Genomic DNA, 15,087 nt, shown 5'->3' on the forward strand with positions numbered 1-15,087 from the left:
GCCTCCTTGCTCGTACACGCTTTTTCAGTTCTGCCACAAATGTTCTATAGGATTGAGGTCAGGGCGTTGTGATGGCCACTCCAATACCTTGACTTTGTTGTCCTTAAGGCATTTTGCCACAACTTTGGAAGTATGCTTGGGGTCATTGACCATTTGGAAGACCCATTTGCGACCAAGCAAGAACTTCCTGACTGATGTCTTGAGATGTTGCTTCAATATATCCACATAATTTTCCTACCTCACCCCATCTATGTTGTGAAGTGCACCAGTCCCTCCTGCAGCAAAGCACCCCCCCCCCCCCCCCCCAACATGATGCTGAGACCCACATGCTTCACAGTTGGGATGGTGTTCTTCAGCTTGCAAGCCTCCTCCTTTTTCCTCCAAACATAACGATGGTCATTATGGCCAAACAGTTCTATTTTTGTTTCATCAGACCAGAGGACATTTCTCCAAGAAGTACGATATTTGTCCCCATGTGCAGTTGCAAACCGTAATCTGTCTTTTTATGGTGGTTTTGGAGCAGTGGCTTCTTCCTTGCTGAGCGGCCTTTCAGGTTATGTTGATATAGGACTCGTTTTACTGTGGATATGGATACTTTTGTACCGGTTTCCTCCAGCATCTTCACAAGGTCCTTTGCTGTTGTTCTGGGATTGATTTGCACTTTTCGCACCAAAGTAAGTTAATCTCTAGGAGACAGAACGCGTTTCCTTCCTGAGTGGTATGACGGCTGCGTGGTCCCATGGTGTTTATACTTGCGTACTATTGTTTGTACATATGAACGTGGTACCTTCAGTCGTTTGGAAATTGCTCCCAAGGATGAATCAGACTTGTGGAGGTCTACAATTTTGGTCTTGGCTGATTTCTTTTGATTTTCCCATGAAGTCAAGCAAAGAGGCACTGAGTTTGAAGGTATGCCTTGAAATACATCCACAGGTACACCTCCAACTGACTCAAATGATGTCAATTAACCTATCAGAAGCTTCTAAAGCCATGACATAATTTCCTGTAATTTTCCAAGCTGTTTAAAGGCACAGTCAACTTAGTATATGTAAACTTCTGACCCACTGGAATTGTGGTACAGTGAATTATAAGTGAAATAATCTGTCTGTAAACAATTGTTGGAAAAATTACTTGTGTCATGCACAAAGTAGATGTACTAACCGACTTGCCAAACTATAGTTTGTTAACAAGAAATTTGCGGAGTGGTTGAAAAACGAGTTTTAATGACTCCAACATAAGTGTATTTAAACTTCTGACTTCAACTGTATATGGCACTGAGAACAACCATCCTGATTATGCTTTCACCAACTGTTAGAGAAAATATTTTTAAAAGCTAAATAACAGCTGCTTGGGCAGTGTTAAGTAAACAATTCCCCCAAAATGTATGTTTCTTTTTAAAATGGCACAAGCATTAAAAGAAGGAATGGGACATTAAAAAGTAAAGGTCAACAAGCTGTTACCATCAAAATGTGTTATTTTGTTTCAGATATTTACTTCTGAGAAAAAAGAAAGTGTATACTTCTAAGACTTTTTCTTCAGTGAACCCTATCTGACCCTGTTCTATTCCAGAACCAAGCGACACTTAAATCTGTTCCAAGGAAAACATCTGGCCAACGCTGGGTCAACATGTGGGTAGGTAGAGCGGCCAGGGAAACGCCATGGTACCACCATGTATAGACCACCATGTATAGACCAACTAGGATCTATTGCAGAGATGACAACATGGTAACATGCTCAGACCAGAGATGGCCAACTAGGATCTATTGTAGTGTGACAACATGGCACCACCGTGTTTAGACCAGAGATGGCCAACTAGGACCTATTGCAGTGTGACAACATGGTACCACCGTGTTTAGACCAGAGATGGCCAACTAGGATCTATTGCAGTGTGACAACATGGTAACATGTTTAGACCAGAGATGGCCAACTAGGATCTATTGCAGTGTGACAACATGGTAACATGTTTAGACCAGAGGTGGCCAACTAGGATATATTGCAGTGTGACAACATGGTAACATGTTTAGACCAGAGATGGCCAACTAGGATCTATTGCAGTGTGACAACATGGTAACATGTTTAGACCAGAGATGGCCAACTAGGATATATTGCAATGTGAAAACATGGTACCACCGTGTTTAGACCAGAGATGGCCAACTAGGATCTATTGCAGTGTGACAACATGGTAACATGTTCAGACCAGAGATGGCCAACTAGGATCTATTGCAGTGTGACAACATAGTAACATGTTTAGACCAGAGGTGGCCAACTAGGATCTATTGCAGTGTGACAACATGGCACCACCGTGTTTAGACCAGAGATGGCCAACTAGGATCTATTGCAGTGTGACAACATGGCACCACCGTGTTTAGACCAGAGATGGCCAACTAGGATCTATTGCAGTGTGACAACATGGCACCACCGTGTTTAGACCAGAGATGGCCAACTAGGATCTATTGCAGTGTGACAACATGGCACCACCGTGTTTAGACCAGAGATGGCCAACTAGGATCTATTGCAGTGTGACAACATGGTAACATGTTTAGACCAGAGATGGCCAACTAGGATCTATTGCAGTGTGACAACATGGTAACATGTTTAGACCAGAGGTGGCCAACTAGGATATATTGCAGTGTGACAACATGGTAACATGTTTAGACCAGAGATGGCCAACTAGGATCTATTGCAGTGTGACAACATGGTAACATGTTTAGACCAGAGATGGCCAACTAGGATATATTGCAATGTGAAAACATGGTACCACCGTGTTTAGACCAGAGATGGCCAACTAGGATCTATTGCAGTGTGACAACATGGTAACATGTTCAGACCAGAGATGGCCAACTAGGATCTATTGCAGTGTGACAACATAGTAACATGTTTAGACCAGAGGTGGCCAACTAGGATCTATTGCAGTGTGACAACATGGCACCACCGTGTTTAGACCAGAGATGGCCAACTAGGATCTATTGCAGTGTGACAACATGGCACCACCGTGTTTAGACCAGAGATGGCCAACTAGGATCTATTGCAGTGTGACAACATGGCACCACCGTGTTTAGACCAGAGATGGCCAACTAGGATCTATTGCAGTGTGACAACATGGCACCACCGTGTTTAGACCAGAGATGGCCAACTAGGATCTATTGCAGTGTGACAACATGGCACCACCGTGTTTAGACCAGAGATGGCCAACTAGGATCTATTGCAGTGTGACAACATGGCACCACCGTGTTTAGACCAGAGATGGCCAACTAGGATCTATTGCAGTGTGACAACATGGCACCACCGTGTTTAGACCAGAGATGGCCAACTAGGATCTATTGCAGTGTGACAACATGGCACCACCGTGTTCAGACCAGAGATGGCCAACTAGGATCTATTGCAGTGTGACAACATGGTAACATGTTCAGACCAGAGATGGCCAACTAGGATCTATTGCAGTGTGACAACATGGTAACATGTTCAGACCAGAGATGGCCAACTAGGATCTATTGCAGTGTGACAACATGGTACCACCGTGTTTAGACCAGAGGTGGCCAACTAGGATCTATTGCAGTGTGACAACATGGTAACATGTTCAGACCAGAGATGGCCAACTAGGATCTATTGCAGTGTGACAACATGGCACCACCGTGTTCAGACCAGAGATGGCCAACTAGGATCTATTGCAGTGTGACAACATGGCACCACCGTGTTCAGACCAGAGATGGCCAACTAGGACCTATTGCAGTGTGACAACATGGTAACATGTTCAGACCAGAGATGGCCAACTAGGATCTATTGCAGTGTGACAACATGGCACCACCGTGTTTAGACCAGAGGTGGCCAACTAGGATCTATTGCAGGGTGACAACATGGTAACATGTTTAGAGCAGAGATGGCCAACTAGGATCTATTGCAGGGTGACAACATGGTAACATGTTTAGACCAGAGATGGCCAACTAGGATCTATTGCAGGGTGACAACATGGTAACATGTTTAGACCAGAGGTGGCCAACTAGGATCTATTGCAGTGTGACAACATGGTAACATGTTTAGACCAGAGATGGCCAACTAGGATCTATTGCAGGGTGACAACATGGTAACATGTTTAGACCAGAGATGGCCAACTAGGATCTATTGCAGGGTGACAACATGGTAACATGTTCAGACCAGAGATGGCCAACTAGGATCTATTGCAGTGTGACAACATGGTAACATGTTCAGACCAGAGATGGCCAACTAGGATCTATTGCAGTGTGACAACATGGTAACATGTTTAGACCAGAGATGGCCAACTAGGATCTATTGCAGTGTGACAACATGGTAACATGTTTAGACCAGAGATGGCCAACTAGGATCTATTGCAGTGTGACAACATGGCACCACCGTGTTCAGACCAGAGATGGCCAACTAGGATCTATTGCAGTGTGACAACATGGTAACATGTTCAGACCAGAGATGGCCAACTAGGATCTATTGCAGTGTGACAACATGGCACCACCGTGTTTAGACCAGAGGTGGCCAACTAGGATCTATTGCAGTGTGACAACATGGTAACATGTTCAGACCAGAGATGGCCAACTAGGATCTATTGCAGTGTGACAACATGGCACCACCGTGTTCAGACCAGAGATGGCCAACTAGGATCTATTGCAGTGTGACAACATGGCACCACCGTGTTCAGACCAGAGATGGCCAACTAGGACCTATTGCAGTGTGACAACATGGTAACATGTTCAGACCAGAGATGGCCAACTAGGATCTATTGCAGTGTGACAACATGGTACCACCGTGTTTAGACCAGAGATGGCCAACTAGGATCTATTGCAGGGTGACAACATGGTAACATGTTTAGACCAGAGATGGCCAACTAGGACCTATTGCAGGGTGACAACATGGTAACATGTTTAGACCAGAGATGGCCAACTAGGATCTATTGCAGGGTGACAACATGGTAACATGTTTAGACCAGAGGTGGCCAACTAGGATCTATTGCAGGGTGACAACATGGTAACATGTTTAGACCAGAGATGGCCAACTAGGATCTATTGCAGGGTGACAACATGGTAACATGTTTAGACCAGAGATGGCCAACTAGGATCTATTGCAGTGTGACAACATGGTAACATGTCTAGACCAGAGATGGCCAACTAGGATCTATGTGACACTCAGCCAGGATGGCCAACTAGGACCTATTGCAGTGTGACACCATAGTAACAGGTTTAGACCAGAGATGGCCAACTAGGACCTATTGCAGTGTGACACCATAGTAACAGGTTTAGACCAGAGATGGCCAACTAGGATCTATTGCAGTGTGACAACATGGTAACATGTTTAGACCAGAGATGGCCAACTAGGATCTATTGCAGTGTGACAACATGGCACCACCGTGTTCAGACCAGAGATGGCCAACTAGGACCTATTGCAGTGTGACAACATGGCACCACCGTGTTTAGACCAGAGATGGCCAACTAGGATCTATTGCAGTGTGACAACATGGTAACATGTTTAGACCAGAGATGGCCAACTAGGATCTATTGCAGGGTGACAACATGGTAACATGTTTAGACCAGAGATGGCCAACTAGGATCTATTGCAGTGTGACAACATGGTAACATGTTTAGACCAGAGATGGCCAACTAGGACCTATTGCAGGGTGACAACATGGTAACATGTTTAGACCAGAGATGGCCAACTAGGATCTATTGCAGTGTGACAACATGGTAACATGTTTAGACCAGAGATGGCCAACTAGGATCTATTGCAGTGTGACAACATAGTAACATGTTTAGACCAGAGGTGGCCAACTAGGACCTATAGCAGAATGACACCATAGTAACACGTTTAGACTAGGGGTGGCCAACTTGGACCTACAGCAGAGTGACACCATGGTAACATGATTAAGCCTACTCAGGCCAACTAGCAACTATGGCAGTGACACCATGGTAACATGTTGTAATTCAGGCTACAAGACTGTAGGCTTAATGACAATTGCCAAATGTCATTACACTATTTGGTGCTTTGTATAACATGTCTCTTTCCATTCATGAAATGGCGGGGACACAGTGCTCTGTTTGGATGCCGGAAACCATTTGGAGTGGACGAACGTACGCAGGTAGCCTACTACCTGAAGTGATGTGTTTGACAATAAGATCATGACTGGTTGTTCATGCCACATTAAAAGGACCAGTAAAACATTTCTACCGTTAAACAACATGTTTTTACTATTATGGCCATAAAAATAGAGACCCCTGAATGTCACGGTATAATTGACTCTGCCAGGTCAACCGGGTAGTCATTAAACCTCAAACAGAGCAAAAAGGGAAGTGGGATTGTTGACTCTCTCTTTATGGTCCTGGTTCTCAAGAAGCCCATACAGGTACCGTATCTTAGAGTAGGCTTGGTCTGTCTGCCATAAGACCATAATGATTTATGATCATTGATAGTGAAGGCGACAGGTGGCAGGCATGTTTTTACTGTTCACTTATTCAGGCAGTCATCAAAGTCAAACGTCTATTGTTCCTAGTTGCGTGTCCATAGTGTGTAGAGTTAAGCACTTAAGGTGTGTCTTTGAGCTGGCAGTAGGTGACCTACAAATAGTAGGAGCACAAAGGTGTGTGTTGATTCTGTCTGTCTAACAGACTCAGAACAAAGTACATTTCCGCCCGGAGGCAGAATAAGACAATCTCTCTTTTTTTCTCCCTCACTTTGTTTTCCCTAGTTTTGGGCAGGAATCCAAATTCTTCATAACAGTCAGTAGATCATTAAAACCACAGCTGTGATACGCAAATCACATACAGTGTGGGGAGCCCACCTGACTCTCCCCACCACTCCCTCACACAGACCACACACTGTCAAACACAAACACAATTCCAAACCTAGCTCACCACACTAGCTCTTTAAACATGCTGTAGACTAACGCATGGAAAGAAACCATCAGCATTTACCATTAAGGGTGATGACTTACTTTACAGCAACGCCAGATAAGTATTTTTTTGTTTTTTTGTTAATCGGTTAGTCAGTTACACTGCATGTCTTTGTCACACAATGCACTTAAATTAGCTTAGAAATGTTACGTGAAATTATACAAAATGCACATAGTTGTTCAATCAGCTCTGGTTGGCAACCGTTTCAGCCAATCAGAGATTAAAGAATCAATCAATGAGAAGACTGCGTGCTATTGGGAACCACTCAGAAAGGAGCAAGGTGAGAACACACAGGGTGAGAGAGGTAAAACACAGTCCACTATACAGGCCACAACCACATATGCAATCTTAATGACTAAAACAAACCATACCCCTAATCTAAGCGTTTTCATAAATGATCCAAATTCTACCATGACTTTGTCCTGCTCGAGTACGAATAACTAGCCAATCAGATGAGAGACTGGGTGGTTATAGCCCGTGGCATGGGCCTGTGTTATACTGTGTGTGAGGTCAGGTGAGGTCATGCAGATGTGGGGGCATCCAACTCACCTGGCACAGGTGTGCAACCATTCTCTAGGAGCAGAGAGGCATGCACAGAGCGAGAGAGTGAGTGAGAGAGTGAAAGTACAAAAAAAGTGAAGGAAAGGGAGGAGAGATGAGAGATGAGCATCGGTGAAAAAACAGTGGAGTCAGACGCTGAATACCAAACTGAAGACAGAAAGAAGACCGTGTTGATGGGAGGATGGGGGAGAGGTGAGGAGGGGGGAGGAGAGGAGGGAGGTACCTCTCGTTTGGCCAGGAGGACATTGGGGACGATGTGAGGGAGACAGCGACCCAACATCAGCATCACACTCTCCTCATTGTCTGCTATCCTCGACACCTAGCGAGAGAGAAAGAGGGGGAGAAAGAGTGAGTGAGAGAGAAATACCAAGACAGAAATTAGAAAAAAAATGCTGATTATATTTTTTGATATGTCACTTTTCTGAGGATTGCGTATTAAAATGGTTTCAGTAGTAGTATACTATACTCTTAAGATAGCTGACACTATGGTCATGTGACCGTGATTAGGGGTGACCTCTGACCTCTGCACCCAGACGACTGTCAGCTGACATCTTACAGAAGGACAGCAGGGCCTGCTGGAATGCCGGGGACAACTTCCTGTGGACGAGAAAAGACAAAAAGACGAGAGTGAGAGTGAACAGGAATCAAGATGCTCATTCCAGTCAAGATAGATGGACAATCAGACTGTTTATTACGGACCACTGGCTCCATCTACAGGTCATTCTGAGTAACTAGACTTTATTTTCAAACTCACCTGTTGGGCTGGTCAAACACCACCGTCCCTCTGCTCTTTAGCTTGGCATGGGGTTGTGAAGAGATGTGTGTAGGGTTACTGATGGTCTGAGTGGGGGGGTTGCTCTCAGTGGGGGGGTTATCAGGTTCTGAGGCGCCCCTGATATCCAGGTACTGACCGTTGTCCAGAGGGGGCTGGGGAGGGGTGGAGGAGAAGGGGGGGTTGGGCTGTAAGCCCTGGTCATGAGGAGTGGGGGACACTGTCCTTCTCAGGCTTTGGATCTCACTGGAGAAGAGAGGACAGAAACAAATAATTTCAAATAGCTGTAAAGTTCTGAAGGATTGCAGCCAACTGAATAGGCCATGGGTGGACAGAGAGCTGACTGATGAAATGCCAGTTCAAAGGGTAAAGGTCACATGGTGTGGCAGTAACATTTTCAATTAGCATCCACCTGTGACCACATAGTGTAGTGTAGAGCCATTACCCCATCCTGTCCCAACACATGCGCACAAGCACACGCACACACACCTCTGTAGTTTCTTGATATAGTCGGCCAGACTCTGTTTCTCCTCGTTCAGTAGACTAATCTGATACTCCAACTCCTCAACTACCTCCGTCTGCTGCTGAAGGAGAGAGAAAACAGACAGAGAGAAGCCACAGAGAGACAGAGATAGAGAGAGGAGAGGAAAGAGAGAGGAGACAGAGAGAAGCCAAAGACACAGAGATAGACAGGAATGGATTTTAGTATACATTGCCAAAGGAGAAAAGGTGTGTAGACTAAATCAATAAGCTCTGTACCCAAAATCACACGGGTATGTAAACATTATGAGTGGCTGCAGAACACACATGATCACACCCAGAATTTTCCTCCCTCTCTCTCACCTGCTGTAAGAGATCAGATTTCTGGGTAATGTAGTTCCCAGTGAGCTCGCCTGACTCCACTCCCACGGCTACGTCCACGGTATTCCGCGGCGACGGAAGGGCGGAGCCACAGTTCCTGTAGATCTGTAATAGGTCAGGAGGCTTTGGAATGTTCAGGCCCACGTCGTCCCACAACTCAAAGTCCTGAACAAACGAAAAAGATGGGATCATGATTATGTTCACTATATGGCATTTTGTGCCGCACTAAATGCACCCTGTTCAGGCCAACAACTCAAAGAAACAAACATTACCTGGTCATCATTTTCATCAGAGAATGTGATGGCCGACAGTTTGTATTCATTCTTTAATAAATATTCATTCACAAGGAAATTTAAGGCTCGCTTCTCTAGTGGGCGGATAGGTTCCTGAGGAAGAGGACAGAGGGAAATAAACCATGAATCAACTCGAAAAGTGAAGTTTCTCAACAAACTGTATTTTTTAAGAAACATTGTGTATTTGCTGCAGTGGTACTCCAAAAGTCTCAGGATGTGAACTGTATACAGTTACTAGCAGAGTGTCTGGCCTACCTGAGTCTCAGGATGTGAACTGTATACAGTTACTAGCAGAGTGTCTGGCCTACCTGAGTCTCAGGATGTGAACTGTATACAGTTACTAGCAGAGTGTCTGGCCTACCTAAGTCTCAGGATGTGAACTGTATACAGTTACTAGCAGAGTGTCTGGCCTACCTGAGTCTCAGGATGTGAACTGTATACAGTTACTAGCAGAGTGTCTGGCCTACCTGAGTCTCAGGATGTGAACTGTATACAGTTACTAGCAGAGTGTCTGGCCTAACTGAGTCTCAGGATGTGAACTGTATACAGTTACTAGCAGAGTGTCTGGCCTACCTAAGTCTCAGGATGTGAACTGTATACAGTTACTAGCAGAGTGTCTGGCCTACCTGAGTCTCAGGATGTGAACTGTATACAGTTACTAGCAGTGTCTGGCCTACCTGAGTCTCAGGATGTGAGCTGTAGTTCTTGTTTCTCTCTTGAGTGTCGCTTTCTAGAAAGACAATAAAGCAACAGAACAGATGAACCCTTCCACCATTCAGTAAAACAGGGGAGGAGCTAGAGAGAATCTCCTTAGAAAGAGAGAGATGATAGAGGGATGAAATGGAGGAGTAGAAGTGTTAAGTACGCCACCTGCTGCCTGAGTCAAGTTGGTGCGTAGAGCCTGAATGGTCTCCTTGGCTTTCCGTAGCTCAAACTCCAGCACTGGACAGGAAGTGACATCACAACACACAGGAAGGAAGTGCATCCAACCAAGGAGAGGGAACAAACAAACAAACAAAAATATGGCCATGAAAAATGAAACAAAAAGAAACAAAAAGGAGATTGATTTGAAAACAGGAGACATGCAAACTATGGGGTCTAATGAACGCATGCAGCAGAGGATCCTGGGATAGCTGACTAAGGAATAGTGTCTAAGGGTTTACGTGTCTAAGGGTGCATCGAAAGAGTGTCAAGCGGCTACCTCTCCTCATCTCCTTCGCTTCTTCTGCACCGATCTGAAAACCCAGGATAGGTAGAAGCAATGTGGAGGACACTTTATGTGAATCTGCTTCCACCTATCCAGTTGTTTAAGATCAGTATAGACAGGAGCGAGAGAGAGCTGAAACCACTAATGGGATGCAGCCTAAATAATATGCTAATAGCTGTCTGACCAGGGATTGTACAATCAATAGATAAAAAAGTGAGTTCCAGGCTATGCAAAATATTGGACTCTGCTCAAATTTGAAGTGGAGCTTTTTGATTTGTGGTTGGTCAAATGTTATTACAGTATACTATTAGGCCTAAGCATAGGATGGATACTATAGCCGCTACTTACATACAGGAGAAAAACTAACATATGGATTGTAATTACATTATGCTACATTGAGAGGGCTCTAAAACCTCCTGTATGAAGTCTATCAAGGACTACAGTAGTGAGATTCAATCAAATAACAAGTTCATGAGCAGGGAAACACTCCACAGGTTGCTCTTCAGACATGTTGAAGAAAACCACACAGGAGGAAGAGAAGCAATGGCGAGCAGAGAGGACATATTGCATGGCTGTGCACTGAAGATCTGCCGCTTCAGTAGTCTGACTTAGCGCCTGTTCAATTCTGTCCTAGTTAACGAGGTCCAGACAATACTTCCCAATGCAGATCAAGAGTACACAGGACGCAACAAAAGACAAGAAAATGGAGAAAAAAACTGAAGAACCCCCCCCAAAAAGAAGGGGAAAAAACCAGGGGGGAAAAAAAGAGGCGAGCTGCTAGCCTGGATGGAGGGTTGTCCAGTATTGGGCCGGGGTTTGATCAGAACAGCCTGAAAACCCAGAGTCAGACAGCTGGGGGCGACATGTTGGGACGACGGAGGAGAGGCAGGTTTAGGGAGGAGATGCCGAATTGGAGGGATGGAGAGAGGGCAGGATGGAGGGAGGGCAGGATGGAGGGAGGGCAGGGTGGAAGAGTAGAGGGTCTGTGGTTGTGAAGAAGGGACCACAGGCTTGCTCTGCTGCATGGTTCCTGGAGAATTGTCCAGAACTTTCATCTTACAAAGCTAAAGGGTTGGAATTGACATTTGGCATTTTGGCATTGAGAAAAGAAAAGACAACAGGCCAATTAACAGTCATATAAAGAGATGAGGTTCTATGTGGAGCAGAGTGTCCAGCATTCAGTATATCAGTTATAGTCATTTGCATCTTAATCACAGTACTGGTCTCTAGTCATCACATCCTGTCTGGCTAAATGTGGAGAACAAACACTAGAATGGGCTATATCATAGGCCTACATCGTTACAGAAAGATCTGTGTAGTATAGCCCCTCCTGGATGGATACATTGGTCCTCTACTCGTCGTTTTGGTCAGTTCATCCTCTCTGATCTTTAACGTATTCGGCGTCTAGGTCAGGTCATCCTCTCTGATCTGATCTTTAATGTATTCAGTCCATCCTCTCTGATCTTTAACGTATTCGTCGTCTTGGTCAGTTCATCCTCTTTGATCTTTAATGTATTCAGTTCATCCTCTCTGATCTTTAACGTATTCGTCGTCTAGGTCAGGTCATGCTCTCTGATCTGATCTTTAATGTATTCAGTCCATCCTCTCTGATCTTTAACGTATTCGTCGTCTTGGTCAGTTCATCCTCTTTGATCTTTAATGTATTCAGTTCATCCTCTCTGATCTTTAACGTATTCGTCGTCTAGGTCAGGTCATCCTCTCTGATCTGATCTTTAATGTATTCAGTCCATCCTCTCTGATCTTTAACGTATTTGTCGTCTTAGTCAGTTCATCCTCTTTGATCTTTTATGTATTCAGTCCATCCTCTCTGATCTTTAATGGATTCAGCGAAGATTAGCTGGTGGGTGTTGTGAGAAAAGCTTTTTTTTAAAGTGTGAATTTTCACAACATCCAGTGACACTGACAGGTCCTTTGAGGGAAAATAACACTGTCTCAATTACATCTGCTGCTTTATTTAAACCAGGATGGCTTAATAAGAGGAACATGAAATGGGTAGGTAAATCTGGAATGGAACCATAGTGATGTCATCATCAGTGAAGTTTATTTAACCAGGTAGGCCAATTGAGAACAGGGCTCGTGTATACAGGGCTGGTGTGGCCTAATGATGCCATAAATGCTACTATGACATCAAAGAGCTGTAGTTACACTATGACATCATACAAGGCTGTAGTTACACTGTGACATCATACAGGGCTGTAGTTACACCATGACATCATAAAGAAAAGGTCCTGTCTCTCCCTTCCCCTGCTCTTCTCTGTCTGTTGTCTCTCTCCCTCCCTTCCCCTGCTCTTCTCTGTCTGTTGTCTGTCTCTCCCTCCCTTCCCCTGCTCTTCTCTGTCTGTTGTCTGTCTCTCCCTCCCTTCCCCTGCTCTTCTCTGTCTGTTGTCTGTCTCTCCCTTCCCCTGCTCTTCTCTGTCTGTTGTCTGTCTCTCCCTCCCTTCCCCTGCTCTTCTCTGTCTGTTGTCTGTCTCTCTCTTCCCCTGCTCTTCTCTGTCTGTTGTCTGTCTCTCCCTTCCCCTGCTCTTCTCTGTCTGTTGTCTGTCTCTCCCTTCCCCTGCTCTTCTCTGTCTGTTGTCTGTCTCTCCCTTCCCCTGCTCTTCTCTGTCTGTTGTCTGTCTCTCCTTTTCTCTGATTCTCTTCTGCACGTCCATCTCTCAGCCTCTGTCCGGTCAGGACATGACAGGTACGCCTCGTCTTACCTGCCACCCTCTCGTCCGACTCCCGGTTCCCATCATCAGAGTAACGAGCGAAGTCTAGAGAGTCCAATGTGCTGATGCTGCCCGCTCGGTCTGACGGGAGAGACACAGAGAGCGGTAAATCAATCAATGAATCAATTTATATTTTACTTTACTTTATTTAACCAGGTAGGCCAGTTGAGAACAAGTTCTCAATTACAACTGCGACCTGGCCAAGATAAAGCAAAGCAGTGCAACACAAACAACACAGAGTTACACATGGAATAAACAAACATACAGTCAATAACACAATAGAAAAATCTGTACACAGTGTGTGCAAATGAAGTAAGGAGGTAAGGCAATAAATAGGCCAATAGTGGCGAAGTAATTACAATTTAGCAATTTACACTGGAGTGATATATGTGCAGATGAGGATGCGAAGGTAGAAATACTGGTGTGCAAAAGAGCAGAAGAACAAAAACAAAATATGGGGATGAGGTAGGTAGTTGGTTGGATGGGCTATTTACAGATAGGCTGTGTACAGCTGCAGCGATCGGTAAGCTGTTATGACAGCTGACGCTTAAAGTTTGTGAGGGAGATATAAGTCTCCAACTTTTCGATTTTTACAATTCGTTCCAGTCATTGGCAGCAGAGAACTAGAAGGAAAGGCGGCCAAAGAGGTGTTGACTTTGGGGACGACCAGTGAAATATACCTGCTGGAGCGCGTGCTACGTGTGGGTGTTGCTATGGTGACCAGTGAGCTGAGATAAGGCGGAGCTTTACCAAGCAAAGACTTATAGATGACCTGGAGCCAGTGGGTTTGGCGAAGAATATGTAGCGAGTACCAGCCAATGAGGGCATATAGGTCGCAGTGGTGGGTAGTATATGGGGCTTTGGTGAATAAACGGATGGCACTGTGATAGACTACATCCAGTTTGTTGAGTAGAGCGTTGGAGGCTATTTTGTAAATGACATCGTCGAAGTCAAGGATCGGTAGGATAGTCAGTTATACGAGGGTTGTTTGGCAGCATGAGTGAAGGAGGCTTTGTTCCGGAATAGGAAGCCAATTCTAGATTTAACTTTGGATTGGAGATGCTTAATGTGAGTCTGGAAGGAGAATTTACAGTCTAGCCAGACACCTAGGTATTTATAGTTGTCCACATATTCTAAGTCAGAACCGTCCAGAGTAGTGATGCTAGTCGGGCGGGCGGGTGCGGGCAGCGATCGGTTGAAGAGCATGCATTTAGTTTTACTAGCATTTAAGAGCAGTTGGAGACCACGGAAGGAGTGTTGTATGGCGTTGAAGCTCGTTTGGAAGTTTGTTAACACAGTGTTCAAAGAAGGGCCAGATGTATACAGAATGGTGTCGTCTGCGTAGAGGTGGATCAAAGAATCACCCGCAGCAAGAGCGACATCACTGATATATACAGAGAAAAGAGTCGGCCCGAGAATTGATCGGCCCGAGAATCAATGCTAAACAGCCTATTCATTAACAGAGCCTCCAGTGATTATTACAGTATTCCCCTCATCACCTTGACTATAAACAGCTTGGGAGAAATCATAACAGAATATAAACCAAACACTATATGTGGAAACAGGAGAGAACATAGGGGTAGACTCAGCATCCAAACCGGTTAGTTTTCTATGCAATAGATCATCATGGTTTCAGAAACATACCTAAACAATACAAATGTAGATCTAGATCTACAGTCATGGCCAAAAGTTTTGAGAATGTGAAAATTTATATTTGTGTCAAAGTTTGCTGCTTCGGTGTCTTTAGATATTTTTG

At 44.8% G+C, this 15,087-nt stretch overlaps 1 protein-coding gene across 11 annotated transcripts in view; it reads right to left on the reverse strand.

Moving 5' to 3' along the window:
• LOC139583576 (RAB11-binding protein RELCH homolog) overlaps positions 1-15,087 on the reverse strand; it is a 37,200-nt gene that overhangs the window by 16,912 nt on the left and 5,201 nt on the right. For 6 of the 11 annotated variants that reach the window (XR_011676576.1, XM_071414809.1, XM_071414808.1 and 3 more), the window contains exons 2-11: positions 13,323-13,412; positions 10,266-10,337; positions 10,073-10,125; positions 9,375-9,488; positions 9,085-9,267; positions 8,731-8,825; positions 8,224-8,487; positions 7,991-8,066; positions 7,693-7,788; positions 7,458-7,481 (exon numbers count right to left, since the gene is read on the reverse strand). Coding sequence is in view for 10 of the 11 variants with exons in the window: in XM_071414809.1 (XP_071270910.1) it covers positions 7,458-7,481; positions 7,693-7,788; positions 7,991-8,066; positions 8,224-8,487; positions 8,731-8,825; positions 9,085-9,267; positions 9,375-9,488; positions 10,073-10,125; positions 10,266-10,337; positions 13,323-13,412 (1,067 nt within the window). In the remaining variant the exon portion in view is untranslated. The remainder of the gene's footprint in view (positions 1-7,457; positions 7,482-7,692; positions 7,789-7,990; positions 8,067-8,223; positions 8,488-8,730; positions 8,826-9,084; positions 9,268-9,374; positions 9,489-10,072; positions 10,126-10,265; positions 10,338-13,322; positions 13,413-15,087) is intronic. The other 5 variants (XM_071414813.1, XM_071414812.1, XM_071414811.1 and 2 more) reach the window with 4 other exon arrangements.

This window comes from Salvelinus alpinus, chromosome 8 (genome assembly GCF_045679555.1).
Source record: "Salvelinus alpinus chromosome 8, SLU_Salpinus.1, whole genome shotgun sequence".
NCBI lineage: Eukaryota > Metazoa > Chordata > Actinopteri > Salmoniformes > Salmonidae > Salvelinus > Salvelinus alpinus.